This window comes from Macrobrachium rosenbergii, chromosome 44, assembly GCF_040412425.1.
Source record: "Macrobrachium rosenbergii isolate ZJJX-2024 chromosome 44, ASM4041242v1, whole genome shotgun sequence".
Classification (NCBI taxonomy): domain Eukaryota; kingdom Metazoa; phylum Arthropoda; class Malacostraca; order Decapoda; family Palaemonidae; genus Macrobrachium; species Macrobrachium rosenbergii.
Window position 1 is genome coordinate 23243004 of NC_089784.1, and position 19238 is coordinate 23262241.

The following is a 19238-nucleotide window of genomic DNA, read 5'->3' on the forward strand; positions in this document are numbered from 1 at the left end:
AGTATTTGACGGTTATGACTTCATAAAAATAGTCAATCTCTCGATGTGTACTAAATACATTCTCTTCCTAATATTTTAAATAACAAAGAAATAGTATCGTGCGAACAGAAGAGTGCTAGTAATTACAAAACACATGTTGTGTGTAAAGTTGACGACCTCAAACGGGGCCAGCCATCGCAAAACTGATGTTAACATTATGGTACTAAGGTATTACGCGATCTGCCCGATATAAATAATCGTAGCGCCTTGTCGCCGGCAACCATTTGCTCTCGCACTTGGGCATAGATAAGCGCATCACTACAGCCCGCCTTGCTGAACAGTGCCTTGTGTTTCCATTCTCGCTAGTCGAAATCAGAAGCTGATTCTGCGCGAGACAAGTAAAGCTACTATCACTTAGTCTTGGTGCCTCGGACTACCTCCAGTGATTACCTTTCTTCTGTTTGAAACGCGCCAAGGGAGCGCAGAGATGAAGCTGCGCCTCGTCCCTCTCCTTCTTCTGTTTTCAGTTTGTGCCGCCATAGTCGTTGCCAAGGGGAAGGTGAGAGCCTTTGATTGGAATAATTCACAGAGTGGCTTTGCCTCTGGGTGAGATATTGTTTGAAAGGAACCGTACAGATTCAGAGTTAGTCTTCTTTATTGTCTTTTCTGATCTCTTTTTTTTTTTCTTCTTTTTTGTCTTCTTTGACTTCTGCTTCAAAAGTCCTTATCTCTCGGGGTTTAGTTTTTGATTCAGGTTATCTCTACGCTGTCGAACTCCAAAGGGTTCCTCAACGTGGGATGTGAAATTTCCCTTAAAAAAGGTTGCGTCTTATCCAAATGACATGGCATTAACATTACGGTAAATCTACCCAGAATAATTGTGATATATAAGAAAACTAACCAGTAATAATAATAATAATAATAATAATAATAATAATAATAATAATAATAATAATAATAATAATAATAATAATAATAATAATGCTGTTTGATGTCGATGATCACAAGAGCTTTGTTTAATGTTTAGATTATCATTTTATATCACCTAAAATTCTGATCCTTTCTCTCTCGTCTCAGAATGTCTCTTTCTTTCTTGCTTAAAACAAAAGTGTAGTTTCTCCTCCGGTATCTGAGCCTTAACGGTGCCACTCTCTGTCCTGATCATAATACTATAGTATTACTTTCTCCCAAAATTCTACGTTTTATCAGAGCCAATTTCTCTCCATGTGCAGGCTTTTATTAGTGTCACATTCTCCTTACTTCATAACCTTTAACAGTGTGACTCAATCTCTTGTTTCTGAATTATTTACGGTGTATTCCTCTCTCCAGAATCCAAGTTTTAACAGTGGCCCTTTCTCTCCACTGCTTAAATTTTAGCATCATCAGTTCTAACAAGATTACAAATTTTAACGTCGATAATTTCTACACATATCTTGACTTTCGACAGCGTCAGTTTTCCTAAGTTTTTGCATTTCAGTGCCACTTTGTCCGTTGCAAATAAATTTTAAAGTTCAATTCCTCTCGAGTGTCTCATTTTTCCCCTCTCTCGCGTATTCCAAATTTTTCACCGCTACACTTTCTCCTCTGCTCCTAGCGTTGAACACTGTTGCTCTCTTTCCCGTCTCTAATTTCTGAAAAGATTTTCACTTTCTCCACAAACTCTAGATTTTATTAATGTCACTATCTCGTCAGTTCATAACTTTTAATTAGTTCATTTACTACAATGTTTTTCTTTTGTTTTATCTTGACAGTTGAGACTTTCCTCCCAGTTTCTCATCCTTAAGTTTACTTTTTTATCGAATTCTTTTTGAGTAATTTTAAGTTGCTGTGTTCTCCATTTCTGATTCAACAGTCACCCTAATGTCCCTTTCTTTCCGCTTTCTAATAAATGGCACTTTCTCTTTCTCGCCTATTTCTATATCTCAAAATATCCCTTTCTCTCCTTTTTCTACGCCTTAACAGTGTCCTTTATTCCTTTATTTGTGAATTTCAATGATTTTATTTTATTCCGTTTCTAAGACTTAGCAAAGTAATGTTCACTCCAGTTTCTAAGTCTTTAGAGTCTTACTTTATCCTGTGTTTTTAAGTCTTAGCTATTTGCAATTCCCTCGTTTTGCATAAGTCTTCAGAGTCACTTTCTCTAGTATTTCTGTATACGCCACTTTCTCCCATTTTTTCTAACTTTGTTAAGTCTTAACGTCAGCACTTTCCCCTAGTTTTGTAACTTTGTTAAGTCTTAGCATCAGCGCTTTCGCCCACTTTCATAACTTTGTTAAGTCTTAACATCAGCGCTTTCTCCCACTTTCATAACTTTGTTAAGTCTTAACATTAGCGCTCTCTCCCACTTTCATAACTTTGTTAAGTCTTAACATCAGCGTTTTCTCCCATTTTTATAACTGCATTCATAACTGTAATGACACTAAATCCGTCTTTTGCACTTGTTATGTAGGACGACTCCAAACGTTCAACGAGCCCAGAATGTAGGAAGGCAGGAGGAAGATGCATCAGCAAAAGGAATCTTTCAGAGTGCAAGGAATCATTTGATCAGTTGGATTGCCCAGCGAGGAAGAGTTGTTGCAGGAAAGCTAAAGGTACGTGGTCGCTCAACTGCGCCCAAGACATAAACATTAGTAATAATACATATATATAATTAATACATATATAATATATATATATATATATATATATATATATATATATATATATATATATATATATATATATATATATATACCTTTTCTGTGGAAGATTCCAGGCCGAATATATGGCATATTCATTCCCTCAATAATAATAATAATAATAATAATAATAATAATAATAATAATAATAATAATAATAATAATAATAATAATTATTATTATTATTATTATTATTATTATTATTATTATTATTATTATTATTATTATTATTATTATTATTATCATACTAAGTGTAAGATTATTCGGCTCAAGAGTCAAAAATCAGTATATCAAAGCTATCAAAGCCTAATCTTAGTCGTTATGATTTCCTCCTCCGCCAGGTAAGAAGAAGAAGCCCTCCAAAGTCCCAAGAACCGAGGACGTCTCAAAATGTGAGACGACAGAAGACTGTTGGGATGCAGGCGGCAGGTGCACCTCTAATTGCAAAACTGAGGAAATCAAAGGTCGATGCAAAGGAAGGCAGTGTGTCTGTTGTAAGCGAGGTATGCTGTAGTTATCATCGTTACCTTGTTGTCATTACTCTAGTTTTCTTGCTCCTTCGGTTTTGGTAAGGCAAATTTTTCCTCCTCAATAGTCTCTTCTTTCGAATGAAAACTGAGCTTATTGCGAAGGTCGTCGTTTTGTTAAGACTATTATTGTTATCACTGGCATCATTGGTGGAATAATAAGTTATGCCACTGTAGCTCCTCGATCCCCTTAATGTGTATTTGTAGTTCTTGTTTTTTGTGGTTGTTACCCGTTTGCATGAGTAGTCATTTTTATCAGTACGAGTTTTATTATAATCTTAATTTATTTCAGAATTCTTTGAGGCTTCGTAGACTAATATTCCTACGTTTCTAACTAGCAATTGTAGCTCTGCCACTTAGGCCTCCTTTACTATTGTCAAATGCATTTCTGCTTCTATTTGCGGTTGTTAGTAACTGTCTATGTCAAAATCCTCATACCTGTTTCTCATTCCAAGGTCCTCCTTAACTTCTTTCTAGTGGATTTTTGTGACTTAACTATTCTTAAGATTTTTGGCTGTTTTTTAAACATCAGAAGTTTCGGTTGTTCTCAGTAACTGACAAAGCGACCAAAATCCCAAAGTTTTTCTTATGTGAGAGTATAATAACTTTCGTATGGTGTTCATTAATGGGTATTGATATTATCAGGTATTATTTATTAGAGACTTCTTTTCAGCTTCTTGCTTGTTGTTTGTCCAGAAATTCTCATAGCCTCTCATATTGAAGGTAACTGAAAGAATGTGATATTCACCTTCTTTACAATTTCTCTCGAACTCTGGGGTATTTATGGGCACTCACGATTCCCTTTTTTTCAGTTATGTATTGCTTAGGTAATCGGAGTCTCTTTGTCACTGTTTGTGGTAGTTGGGTCATCTCAGGTGCTACAAATAGCGCCTTACAAAACTTGCTGGACATAGAACTATGGAAGCTTCTAATGCAAATTCGTGGCAGTTTAGCTTCTACAACAACAACAACAACAACAATAATAATAATAATAATAATAATAATAATAATAATAATAATAATAATAATACAGCTACACAGAGTATAAAATCAGTATATCAAAGCCAAATTTTATGTCCTGATTTTTCCCCCGACCAGCCAAGAAGCAGCTCTCCAAACGCCCAAGAACCAAAAAAATGGCCAAATGTAAGACAACGAACGATTGTCGGGAAGCTGGTGGCAGGTGCACCTCTAGTTGCAAGACAGAGGAACTCAAAGGTCTTTGCAAGGGAAAGAAATGCGTCTGTTGCAAGAAAGGTAGGTCATGTCATCTTCCTCGCCGTTTTCTGAGGGTCATTTCACAACTTTCCTTTGCTTTTCCCGTTTTGACACAGTAATTCTTATACAGGGGAGGTGAAAATGACGAGAAATTAATCCGGTTAAATACAGCAACTACAAAATTACGAAGTGGAGTGACACCTGTCTCGTATAGAAGAGATGAGAATGACAAGACAAATCATTTGGCTTATCTGGGAATTTGCGTGTTCCAAACTGTATGTAGAGCTGAGCAATGGCGAAAATGATGAAGAATAAACAATCTTTAGGCTTAGCTGTAGAATTAGGCCAAGAAGGATGCAATTCAACTGTTTCTTAATTATCATGAAGATACTATAGCCAATCCTTGTGTTGTAATATTTTTAATTTCTTCATTTTTACGAGCAAAGTTTGACGTAACCACAATATTACAAAAAGATACCAATGCTGTTCATTAAGTCTTCTAAGTAATTATTGACTCGGGATCTGTGTATATTAGTATTATTTTTCCCTAAATCGTGTTTAACTTAGTATCCTTCAGGCTAATTCTGTTCACTCAGGAACAACCTTTATAATCATCTGATGCAAATTCGAATCTACAAATGGACATTGTACATCTTAAAGTTCCAACCAATCAGATATGCTGAGGACTTATTTTTAATCTACACCATTTCAGTATAATCCCTGTGACAAAAGCCGCGGTCAAAATTTCGAATATGAAACAATATTGGTAATATAAGATAAATTAGACATCACCAGCATGTTAAAGAGCATTAACACCTACAACCTCAAATACAAGTTCAAAAAACTCGCATTTGTATATGCTAAGAATTTCACAAATACATGAATATTATGACAGTGGGGTTAATTTTACAAGTGAATAGATGACCCTGCCTGTAAGTTGTTAATCAAGTTAATACATTCGAAGTTTAATGTCATGGGAGCATCAGTCCTTACAATAGTCGTTTTATGAATGAAAGTAAACATGAGAGTATTTGCTCATCTTATTCTCGAACAGGGAAGAAAAAGTCTTTGAAAGACTCAAAACGCAAAAACGCCGGGAAGTGCCAGAAAACAGCAGAATGTTGGAACGCCGGCGGACGATGCGCAAAGAAGTGCAAGACAGCGGAAATTGAAGGCCGTTGCAAGGGAAAGGAATGCATTTGTTGCAAGAGAGGTATTTTTTTATGTATTTATTTTCCCATTTAAAGATTTTTAACTTTTGGGTAGTGCTGCAGTTATTATTACATCAACTTCAGCAATGGCTGTTTTAGCAAAGTTAAAAGCAATAATACGCCAGTTGTTTCAGTGTGCCTAAAAGTAAAGTAATTCGCTCAGATTTTTAATATAACCTTTTCTCACCATGTTTTCAAGTCATCTTCTTGGAGATTGTTTACCAAGGAACACTGGTGTACAATCAAACGCTTGAAAATCTAGTTGGTTACTAAGATTAAAAAAAAAAGCACTTTTCAGCATAAACGGTAATACATTATATTATATATATATATATATATATATATATATATATATATATATATATATATATATATATATATATATATATATATACATATATATATATATATACACACATATATATATATATATATATATATATATATATATATATATATATATATATATATATATATATATATATATATATATAAATATATAAATATATATATATATATATATATATATATATATAATATATATATTTTATCTCTGTAAAGTATTGTGTAATATTCATCTCTGTAAAGTTGTAATTCACGTCTGTATTGTAATTCTTTTTTTTTCCTCTCCATCGTCCTTCTGAGTATAACTTTTGTTCCTCTGTCAAACAACCACATCTCATCAAATATCATTTTCCCTTCACTAATCCTCTGATTTCCTCCTACTTCTCAGCGCTCCGTTTCCCTCTTCCTGCTCTCTTGTACCCAGAGGCACTCCCTGCTGAGACGATGACACCATTATAGAATTATTACCAGCTTGATAATTCTGTACATTTTTACTTTCTTAAGCCACAGACCACAGTTTAATCCGTTTCCGTAAATGACATCTTCATTTCTCTCTTGTCAAACTCAGTTTTCTTATTTACATTTATATCCACATACTTAACACTACATATATATAAATTATATATATATATATATATATATATATATATATATATATATATATATATATATCTATATATATACACAGTATACATATATACATCTCGTATGTATGTATGTATTATATATGTACATACACATTCATATGTATATGTACATGTATAGTCTTATGAAATCAGGTTGCGAGCTCCACCCCCATCACTCTGGTTGTTATGCACCGAAGTCGTATAACTGCCAGGTCACGTTTCACTGTTCACATTTAGCCGGTCATGAACTGGCTAAATGTGAACATCTCAGACTCTTTTCGCTGGCGAAGCGAGAGATCTGTTAATTGGACTGCGTGAAGATATATATATATATATATATATATATATATATATATATATATATATATATATATATATATATACTATATATACGTAAACATATACTTATATATAAACATATACTTATACACTAAATATATATATATATATATATATATATATATATATATATATATATATATATATATATATATATATATATATATATATATATATATATATATATATATATATATATATATATATATATATATATATATATATATATATATATATATATTTATGATTATAATCACTTTTGTACGTGAATCATTTATCACTTATTATCACAGGTGAAAAATAAGAGACGAGGTGTAGGTCCTGACCGGTTTCGACATTATATCTAAGCAATTGACGAAGGACTGTAGTATATATATTTGTGACTTCTAATACTGTGTATCATTCCTTCGTCAATGGCTAGAAATAAAGTCGAAACCGATGGGGGACCTACACCCCGTCTCTTATTTTTCACCTGTAATGTGTATATATATATATATATATATATATATATATATATATATATATATATATATATATATATATATATATGTATGTATATATACACAGTATATATTTGTATATAAATACATACATACTTATGTGTGTGTGTTCGCGTGTTCACGTGACAGCGGTGTAATATTGTTACTCTAATTTGGAGGCGTCACAAAACCACACTTCCTAACACCAAACGCCTATCATTCTATTCAACGTTATATGGCGCCCATAAAGTAAGTGCTATTGATGTTAGCGCACGAATTGTACAGTAAGGGTTCAATGCCTCATCAAGTATTAGACTCGTTTGTCACAGGATTAACTCATTGTTCGGTATAGTTTATCTATCACCTTTTTTACTCTTAGCCTGGTTAGTTTATTACACATAGCGCGCATGTTCCCCTGACTTTTCGACCTGTTTGATATGGACGAGTGTACATTGTAATTATTATAAGAGCAGTATCAGCAGCTGTTGATCTCTCTGAATCATGAGGCGAGTGGCGTTTTTCCTCACGTGCACCATTGGTGTCTCTCGTCGTCACGTTCTCGAGTACTCACACCTGAGTACTCGTTATTGTCACTGATAAATACTGATGAATTTTGCTGAAGGTACCCAGAAAACAGATAACGAGTCCCGCAATTCATCCTCTTTATTTAGGTAAATATCGTTAGATGTTTAAATTACACTTGTCGTGTTTTTTTTTCTTTTATTAGCTTATCGTGTTTAAAGAAGAGTTCCATTATAAAATGCATAAAACTCGCCGCACAATTCAACGAGAAACATTACCGACAAAGATATTTCTAGGCTCAAGAAGCTATTTGATTCAAACATTTCTCGCTTTATGACGCAGCATTTCTGGCTATTTCAGTCATATTGTCATGACTGGCAATACTATCATTTTCAGTCAGTGATGAAGCGTTCAGTCTGCGAGTGAGGATCGCCTAACATCCACTTGCTAACAAGCAAGAAACAATTATAGATATCCAAAGCGCCTATGAGTCGTGATTTTCGAAGAATATAACCAACTGTGTTCCTATAGTGTCGCCAATTTTTCTCTGAAAAAGCTAATTCCTTTTTTTTATTATCTCTTTGGAAGAAAATTTTACATATACAAAAATCCTACATTCAGTTTTTATTTCATTCAGGTAAGGATAAGAAGTTAAACCCTAAGAAGAAAACCGAAGCGGTGAAGGACTCAAAATTTAATGAGAAAGATGGAAGGAGGACCAAAGACAAGAAAAACAAGAAAAAGCAAAAAAACCCTGGGAATGGTAAGAAAGGAACTGAAGAAGACACGAAAGACGAGACCAAACTGGTGAAAATGGGAACAGAGAAAGACGAGGAAAAGGTTGCTTCTAGATCAGAAGGAAAACCCTCGAAGAAAACGACGTGTAAGAACATAAAGAAATGTGGCAAGCTTGGCGGGAAATGCAAGAGCAATTGCAAGACCCAGGTCATCGACAATGTTTGCAGAGGAAGGCAGTGCTCTTGCTGTTTGACCAGTAAGTAACATCTCATATTTTTAGTTGGGATTCTCATATATATATATATATATATATATATATATATATATATATATATATATATATATATATATATATATATATATATATATATATATATATATATATATATATATATATATATATATTCATATATTGTACATATATATATATATATATATATATATATATATATATATATATATATATATATATATATATATATATATATTCATATATTGTACATATATATATATATATATATATATGTATGTATGTATATATATGTGTGGATGGATTGACAGATAGATGATACAAGTGTATGGGTGCATTCGCAAGTCCGTATTTGTGTGTTTTATTATTTCCTTATTACATGATTACAAGAAATAGCGCCTTCATGACATCTACAGCCAAAATGCAAATTTTTCTCTTCGCTCCTGTTTTCAATCCTGGATTTTCATTTCATGAAATACTAGCTAGCTCGGTGTAGATCTAAATTAAAAGAAAGTAAAAATCACTTATCAATCCATTATATGTTCAGCACAAACTTTCTCGTTCTACATTTCAATTAGTCCTCAGGATTTCCAAGATTAAGTTATCAGTGTAATTTATTGCCTTATTAGGTTCTGAAAGCTGTGGGTGTGAATGCTTTATTTTCTCCTTATCATGCCTTCTATACGTCGTTTGAACTTGAATGAATCAATCAAAAAGCTTAAATATTTCCATGGGATATGCATGGACGATCTACACTAGGCTGTAGGATAGTCCAGAAACTTATCAAGGAAACCCGTATGTAAACAGAGATTCCCATGAAGTCTTATATGAAAAGGTCATTGACCAATGTCCTATTCTTCAATTCATCGGTGGTCTAAACCCTGTGAACTAACACCATGTGTAAGAAACATCCATTTTCACGAAAACATGGCCTCTACATAACACTATCATTTCTTTTCCGGTTCTCAGGATGTGCACTGAAGGTCAAGAAAAAATGTGGCAAATTCAAGGGTATCTGTAAGAAACAATGCAACCCAGGGGAGAGGATAATCGAGAAAGGGTGCAAAGGTAAAAAATGTCAGTGCTGTGCAAAAGCTTGCAAGATGAGGGACTCGTGTAAGGATGCTGGTGGGTATTGCTCAAATGGCAAGAAAGCCTGCGGAACAGGCAATATTGACCCCAAAGGATGTGGAGGCAAAATATGCGTCTGCTGTCTTCCAGTTCCCGTTGAAGGTAATGTATATTAATTATTCTATTACGTGTTAGTTTTCCTACTTGTCTGTGAAATTTCTAACGTCTATTCTAGAAAAAACTGCTGTTCAATGAAAACGTGGAATCCTAAACTAAAATAAGTAACCCAATTCAAAGTGAAAGATGACCTAATAAAAAATAAATTATGATTTTCTTGTCTTGTAAGTTTGATTATTCGCAGAATTTTATTGAATCCCCTTTTGTAATTCATATCTTCTAATCAGAATTATTCATTGATGAAAAGTTTCATTCCTCAACTTTTACATTCTTTTTACAAAATTACATCAATAACAAATGGCTTCTTTTTTCCAGTAATAGCCACTACTGAAAATACTTTGAATGAACTAACCAGTCATGTAACCAGCATCGATGGCTCGGTCGTAACATCCTCTTTTGCCTCTGTTGAGGCAAACAGCATTTCTCATGTAACTGCATCTGATGGCTCAGTCATAACTGATGCTGATGGCTCAGTAATGACTAATACTGATAGCTCAGCAGTTACTGAAGCTGATGGCCCAGTAATGACTAATGCTGATAGCTCAGTAGTAACTGAAGCTGATGATTCAGTGATGACTAATGCTGATAACTCAGTAGTTACCGAAGCTGATGGCTCAGTAGTTACTGCAGCAGATGGCTCAGTAATTAATGAAGCTGATGACTCATTAGCTACTGAAGCTGATGGCTCAGTAGTTACAGAAGCTGACGGCTCAGTGATTACTGAAGCCGATGGCTCATTAGTTACTAATGCTGAAGGCTCAGTAATGACTAATGCTCATGGCCCAGTAGTTACTGAAGCTGATGACTCAGTAGATACTAATTCTGATGGCTTAGTAACGGCTAATGCTGATGGCTCAGTAACGACTAATGCTGATGGCTCAGTAGTTACTAACGCTAATGGCTCTGCTGTTACTAAAAATCCTGTGGAAAAGCCACAGCCTGTAACAGGCTCACTTACGAACGACTCAAATCAGCCACAGGATCAAGGATCAAATAATCCCGAAGTAACCACGGCATCCTCTCCGTCTGGTAAGTTCACTGCAGAATGGGAGAGGCTTTGTTGGTGAAACAACAGCAGTATATTTTTTGTTCTGATTTGAAATCTGTAGACAGTTTATAGAAGAAATAACAGGTGCAGGATATAGTTACCTACAATTTCATTAACATTAGCTTTTGTCTGTCGTAAGAATGACTATTTAGATAATACATTCTGCAGTCACACTCAAACATTTAGTAACTGAAATCATTTTCAGTCTTCAGTAACATGATTGTTTATATGTAAACAGACTAATGTTCATTAAATTAAGATTTCTGACGTTATTCTGTTCCCTCGTCATGAGAAATGTTTCAAGTCTAGAAAATTCTGCTGGGGATTAAGTTTTCAGCACGTGTTTATATCCTATACTTAACTCAAATGAAATAGTGAATTACCTCATTATATTGTTTTTTTGTGGTTTTTAATAAACTACTATTTTTCCCAGTATTTACAACTCTAACGGTGCTTCATGTAATCCTTTCTATCTTCAGTTCCCCGCACAAGCTGCGAGTTAGAGCTGTTGAACGTGATGCCAAATGCAACAAACAAACTGAAGGAAAGTAGAAATGGTCTCACGGCTTTGAAAGAGGAGCTGGAAAGTATGAAAAACAGCAATAACGGTTTACCTGAGAGTGTTACGAACCTTATAATGGAAACAGTTGCTGAATATAAGACTCTGTCAAGGTACTGTAACTCCATTGCCAAGACAGTAAACAAAATTATCAGCAATGAAACAAAACCTGAGGAAGAAGTGTGTCCCACCCAAAATATCACGAGTGTAAATAGTAACTTACAAAAGAAGAACATGGAGCTCAACCAAATACTGAAAGACCTTGGTGTCCAAAGAACAAACATCAACAAAATCTCACCCAGACAACAGCTCACAATATCGGTGATCATCAGGGTAATAACAGAGGTCATCCTGGAGTTGCAGCTAACCCAACAGGAGTTCATAGTGATTACAATAATAATTGAAGACATTGCTAGGGTTGGTAAGTAGAATTTTCAGAAATTACAGTAGTATTTTGCAGTTACACAAACTGAAGATGAAGTATTTTGCAGTTACACAAACTGAAGATGAAGTTATATTTTATTTCCCCATCCTATTGTAAAATAATTTATTTGGCTGCATAATTAATGCTGTTTTCTGACTTAAAACTATCCAAAGAATCTCCATGTCAAAAATAAGAAGGAATGTAATTTAGTGCTATAAGTTTTAGAATTTGTTTTGTAATAGATATGGATTGGGACTGACCAAGACTATAAGAATATTAATGACTGCTATTAGATCATTACAATTAGCAGTTTTTATATCAGCATGTCCTTCCTATATGAAAATATGAGTCATTTGCTTAGGATATAAAATTAATTGCTGGAATAAAGGAAAAAGAACAGACTTGTTTACGATTTCAGCAAAGAATTCCCTTCTTTTGGCAGTGACCAGAAAAGGTACGACAATACATGTATTAAATATCTGTTTATTCTTTTTCCAGACACTGACAGAGATGGAAGTCCTGATGTGCTGGACAACTGCCCTAACATACCAAACACCGGTCAGGTTGATTCTGACAATGATGGTATAGGTGATGCATGTGACAACTGTCCACAAAAGAGCAACATAGCTCAGACAGACCGTGACATGGATGGAATTGGTGATGCATGTGACAACTGTCCTTCTAAAAGTAATGCTGACCAAACAGACTCAGATAGTGATAAACTAGGAGATACATGTGACAATTGTCCATCAGTTACCAATATTGATCAGAGGGACACTGATGGTGATTCTGTTGGAGATGCTTGTGACAACTGCATAAGTAAAAGCAACACAGACCAGAAAGATGTGGACCTTGATGGTGTGGGAGATGTCTGTGATAACTGTGTCAATATTTTCAACGCCAATCAGAATGATACCGACGGGGATCTTGTTGGTGATGCTTGTGACAATTGTATAGACAAGAGCAACATAGACCAGAGAGATGTAGACAATGATAAAGTAGGAGATGTGTGCGATAACTGCATCTCTTCAAACAATACAGATCAGATGGATACTGATGGTGATGGCACTGGAGATGTTTGTGATAACTGTCCAAACATAAGTAACCCTAATCAAGAAGATGAAGATAATGACAAGATTGGGGATGCCTGCGACAACTGTAAAAGTACAGCTAATTTCGATCAAACTGACTCTGATAATGACAATTTTGGAGATGTTTGTGACAACTGCCCCATGACCAACAATTTTAGTCAGGTAGATCAAGATGGTGATGGTATAGGGGATGTGTGTGATAACTGCATTGTCATCAGTAACAAAGATCAAAGCGACACTGATGGTGATAACATAGGAGATGTATGTGACAACTGTCCAGATATTCAGAACACAAATCAAGAAGACGCTGACAATGACAGAGTGGGGGATGTTTGTGACAACTGCCTGAGTATCCCCAATCCTGACCAGAAAGATGGAGATACGGACAGAGTTGGAGATGCATGTGACAACTGCCCAACTAAAAGCAACGTAAATCAAAGTGATGTTGATTCTGACACTATTGGTGATGCCTGCGATAACTGTGTAATGATGAGCAATATAAATCAAGAGGATGCAGATGCAGATAACATTGGAGATGTTTGTGATAACTGTCCTAATGATAGTAACTTTAACCAATCTGACGCTGACAGAGATGGATTGGGTGATGTGTGTGACAATTGTCCACAGGTGTCTAACACAAACCAGGAGGATGAGGATGGAGATACAGTTGGAGATGTGTGTGATAACTGCCCTGACAACCCTAATAAGGACCAGAAAGATAGTGATGGTGATGGCAAAGCTGATGCCTGTGATAACTGCCCCGGCATTCCAAACAGATTACAAGAAGATATAGATGGTGATGGGGTGGGAGATGCATGCGATAATTGTGAAAATGTAGCAAATACTGATCAGGCAGACATGGATAAAGATGGTGTTGGTGATGTCTGTGACAACTGCAAGAATGTTACCAATTCTAACCAGATGGATATAGATAATGATGGTTTTGGAGATGTCTGTGATAACTGTCCCAATATTACAAATCCAGATCAGTCTGATAAAGATGTCAAGGAAATCATTTTAGGAATAGAAGTATTCATAGGTGATGGCATTGGTGATGTTTGTGACAACTGTCCAAGAACATGGAATGCAGATCAAAGTGATATAGATTTTGATGGAACTGGAGATTTGTGTGATAACTGTCCAAATAATACAAACACTGGTCAAGAGGATGTTGATGGTGACAAAGCTGGCGATGCTTGCGATAACTGTCCTTTTATAAGCAATTCTGCTCAGTTAGATTCAGACAGTGACACTATTGGTGATGCCTGTGATACTTGCCCAAGTGTATATAATCCTACTCAAACTGATACTGACAATGATGGTTTGGATGATGCTTGTGACAACTGTCCTTTCACATTTAATCCTGCTCAGATTAACAGTGATAACGATAATTACGGTGATGAGTGTGACAATTGTCCTTTAATAACAAATATACACCAAGAAGATTTTGATGGTGATGGTGTTGGCGATGCATGTGATAACTGTAGAACTAAAAATAATACTGACCAAAGTGACACAGATGCGGATGGTTTAGGTGATGTTTGTGACAACTGCCCCACAAAGTCAAACAGATATCAAATTGATTCTGACAGTGACGGAGTTGGTGACGTATGTGATAACTGTCCAAAGGTGGTAAACACAAACCAGACAGATGGTGATAGTGACAATGTTGGAGATGTTTGTGATAACTGTCCTAGTGAAAGTAATGAAAATCAAGTTGACTCTGACAAAGATGAGGTAGGAGATGTCTGTGACAACTGTCCAAGGATCAAAAACTCGAATCAGGAAGATATTGACGGCGATGGGGTAGGCGATGTTTGTGATAACTGCCCCACTGTGACCAACACAGATCAAATAGATAATGATACGGACAGTGTTGGTGATGCATGTGATAACTGTGCTGTTATCCACAACAGCAACCAGATGGATTCTGATGCTGATGGCATAGGAGATATGTGTGATAACTGTCCTGGTATCAGTAACACAAATCAAACAGACACTGACAAAGATAGTAAAGGAGATGTATGTGATAACTGTCCCTACATAAGCAATAAAAACCAGAGTGATATTGATGGAGATGGAATTGGAGATGTATGTGACAATTGCAAAACATTTAATAACTCTCTTCAAACAGATTCGGATAGAGATGGCCTGGGTGACGTCTGTGACAACTGTCCATTTTCAGGGAATAACAATCAAATGGATGCAGACTATGATGGCATTGGGGATGCCTGTGATAACTGTGTTAATGTGACTAACACAAACCAAATGGACACTGATGTGGATGGTGTTGGTGATGCATGTGACAACTGTAAGAATGTAAGCAATGCCAACCAACTTGACCTTGATAATGACGGGACTGGTGATGCCTGCGATAACTGCCTTACCTTACCTAATGCCAACCAGAATAATTCTGATGGTGACAATTTTGGCGATATTTGTGATAACTGCCCCAGAACTACTAACAGTAACCAGACAGATTCTGATGGAGATGGTATAGGAGATGCCTGTGACAACTGCCTGAGTATTAACAACAGAAATCAAGAGGACAAAGACAATGATGATGTAGGTGATGAGTGTGACAATTGCCCAGATGACGGAAATAACAACCAGCTTGACAGTGACGGAGATGGACTAGGAGATGCATGCGACAACTGCCCATTTGTTCCCAATCAAGATCAAGCAGATACAGACAGAGAGACCATGCATTCTCAGGTGGTGGTATTTGTTGGCGATAAAGTTGGTGATGCATGTGATAATTGCCCTCAAATATGGAATCCTACACAAGAAGACACTGATGGGGATGGAATTGGAGATGCCTGTGATAACTGCATGACAATCAGCAATAATGGCCAAGAGGATGAAGACCAAGATGGCATAGGAGATGTCTGTGATAAAATTAGATTTGGTGTGTAAACCGCTTTGTTAATCACTCCAAAGAGTTTCTGAAATTATTCTGTTTCTTTGAAACACGTGGCCTGTTTAGATTTGGTTATCGGCCATCTCTGATGACAACATCCAAAATAACTGAATTTTCATTACTGTGTTATTTAATTCCAAAATATTAGACAGCAATAAAGTAGTATTTTTAAGTCTGTGATTTTTTTAGGTTGTGTATATCAAGACCGGGAATTTGCTCCAGACAGCATAGTAAATGAATTTTGTGCACAGTTCCAGTGTTCCCAAGGAAAACTTTTGCCGACAGGTCGTTTTACTGGAAGATGTAAGTATTTCAACTGAGGATACTGTAGTAAAAGTAAAAAACTTTTCTATCGTACTTAATCAAGATCAAGCGAAAACGTAATACATTACTACCCTAAAACAATTCTGCTTGTACTTTTAACAAGCTATTAACATTTTTAATATATTTACTTGTTAATTTTTTTTATTTAACTTTTTTCTAATAATTGACCTCTTCTTTCTGTATCTCCTACTATCTTCTGAATTTTTTTCAGATGAACACCACATTCTTTGGATGCTTGAATTTCAAGTCTTTGGCACCTGTAGGCCTGTTCCATATGAATAGGGTTCATCTCTTACTGATAAAAATAATAACAATCATCCTATGGCTATTTATGCAAAGCATGTCTCTAAAATGAAAGGAAATGCAGGTTTAGATTCATATTGTTAAATATGACTTATTAGTCACATGGGAATTCTAAAGAGTCTTCGCCCAACAGGTGGTACAGCCCGAATATACAATGATCCCCATTTCTCGACATTAGACGGCCAGTATTACGACTGGCACGCCCGCTGCAATTACTCCCTTGTTCAGAATGGAACCAGCGAAGAACCTACTTACGGAGTATTCACTCAGTTTATAGATTGCCCAGATATTTACGGAAATCGTCCCTCTTGTGTTGGCGGAACTGTGTTCAGAGATTCTCCTGAGAATTACATGGAGTTTAGGGAGAAAGATGTGAGCCAGGTGAGTTACAAAGATAATATTCACATTTTCATTGTCAACATTTGTTTTTCCAGCAAAATACGAGAATGTTTTTGGCCTACACACTTTATAGGGGCTTCTACACTTTCGAATATTAAACAGGTTTGTTACTGCCACTTCAATAACAATGTATTGTGAAGTTATTTCTTCTCAGATTGTGGATTAACATCCAAGAACACTGAAAGGGCTTGGCCAAAATCGTCTGGGTTTTTACACACTGTCCCTTATGGCATATCACTGGCAAATTAGCTTTTACTTACAGTCATTTTAGCACAGTTACCTCAGACGAAATATGCCTAAAACGTCATACTTTTGGGGTAGAATTGCCAGTTTTTTTTTTTTCACTCAAAAACTGATGAAGTAAATATTATTCATTAACCAAGGGCTATGGCACTACAGCTAGACTCGGTGTTACTTTTTCTTATCATTTTTGCTGGAGGAAACCTAACCAGACAACCCAAGCACATGATGAACTTGAACATGAAATGCTCCACATCCCCACAAAATTCCCAGGCATACCTTACCATCACTTGCCACGGAGCCTAAGAACGCCAATAGCGCCATACTTTGGTTCAGGATTAAGATCTTTTCAGGCTCTTTCTAGAGTTGGTCTAGGTGCAGATCAGAACGTCTTGTTAATTTGTTCAACATTGAAGGATAATAACTTTAATGAATATATTTGCTTTCATTTCCATACTTTCGACGTAGTTTTGGTTGAACGGCCTTCGTTTCACGGCAAGACAAGGCCTTTATGACGCAAAGACCGGCCTTATTGTTTGGGAAATAAACGGAGGGATAAGGGCCATGGGAGCTTCAGGACTTATGGTGAGTCAATTGTAAAAGTTTACTTTGTTTACAAAACCGATCGACGTTGACTGCTACAAATAATTACAAACTGCACGTGACCAGAAACAGGAAATCACCAAGCGAAAAATAGACACTGATGCCATATCAAGTACTTACGTGTACTTATTTTCTGCATATCTTCATTGCCTTGAACATGTGTCTAAGGAAACACTTGGTACAGTTTCAATTCTTTATATATATATATATATATATATATATATATATATATATATATATATATATATATATATATATATATATATGTGTGTGTGTGTGTGTGTGTGTGTGTGTGTGTGTGTGTGTATGTACATGTATCCTGCAATTTGACTTTGCATTATGGGTGCAATTGTAAGGCCAACACCGAACCGTGCAGAAAACAAAATTGTAAAAATACAAAATATATATTAGTACTATATATATCAGTGAAATTTATATGGAACACTCACCTATTGCACAAATACTTGGCATGCCCTTCATGACTCTTCTCATTCGGTGTGATACGCTCTGGGACCGTTTCTATTAATTTTTAGGAAATATTAAACGGACTGGAATTTTTCCTTTTCAAGCAATCACGTGAAATACTGTATTGATTCGTCAGTGAGCAACACTTTTCCACTCATTTAAACACCATTCTTTGCGAACATTAACACAAGAAAGTCTTCTTTCTCCGAGTTTCAGTGAAACCCAGATTCTTTATCGCAGATACTTTCTTTCAAATCCAAGCCATTTGTTGAAATAATATTGGATGGTATGAACTGAAGGCCTACAAATGCGATCAGGATTTTGACCCTTAAACTGCCTCGCAGTAATGGTCGGATTTGCCTCGGCCTCTCTTCACGAGGTTAATAGTACTTGGGGTTAGGACTATAACCTTCCCCTTCTTTGAGAAGGCTCTGTATTGTCCGAGGGTTAACGGCCGGTCCAATGGCTAATATCACGGTCTTTAAACTTTATTTGTAGCACTCAATAACATGCACTATGTCATCATGTGATGTATAAGAACTTGACATGCTGCAGTGATTTATGAGAAATATTTCCATCCGACGGCTCCAAGGTTCAACCCCCAAAAATTTCCGAATCAGTCATTCACGCACTCTGCTTAGAAACTGATCTTTTTCCCGTTTTGATTCCCCCTTCCCCCATACCCCAGTCCCGACAGTTCCC

General features: G+C 35.8%; 1 protein-coding gene across 1 annotated transcript in view; it reads left to right on the forward strand.

Annotated features, from left to right (window-relative positions):
* LOC136829559 (uncharacterized) overlaps window positions 1–19238 on the forward strand; it is a 59556-nt gene that overhangs the window by 16520 nt on the left and 23798 nt on the right. Inside the window, exons 4-16 of the mRNA XM_067088405.1 lie at window positions 507–585; window positions 2429–2570; window positions 2999–3167; window positions 4283–4441; window positions 5457–5615; window positions 8562–8918; window positions 9882–10145; window positions 10476–11189; window positions 11688–12188; window positions 12690–16190; window positions 16392–16505; window positions 16963–17210; window positions 17937–18053. Coding sequence (XP_066944506.1) covers window positions 507–585; window positions 2429–2570; window positions 2999–3167; window positions 4283–4441; window positions 5457–5615; window positions 8562–8918; window positions 9882–10145; window positions 10476–11189; window positions 11688–12188; window positions 12690–16190; window positions 16392–16505; window positions 16963–17210; window positions 17937–18053 — 6524 coding nt within the window. The remainder of the gene's footprint in view (window positions 1–506; window positions 586–2428; window positions 2571–2998; window positions 3168–4282; window positions 4442–5456; window positions 5616–8561; window positions 8919–9881; window positions 10146–10475; window positions 11190–11687; window positions 12189–12689; window positions 16191–16391; window positions 16506–16962; window positions 17211–17936; window positions 18054–19238) is intronic.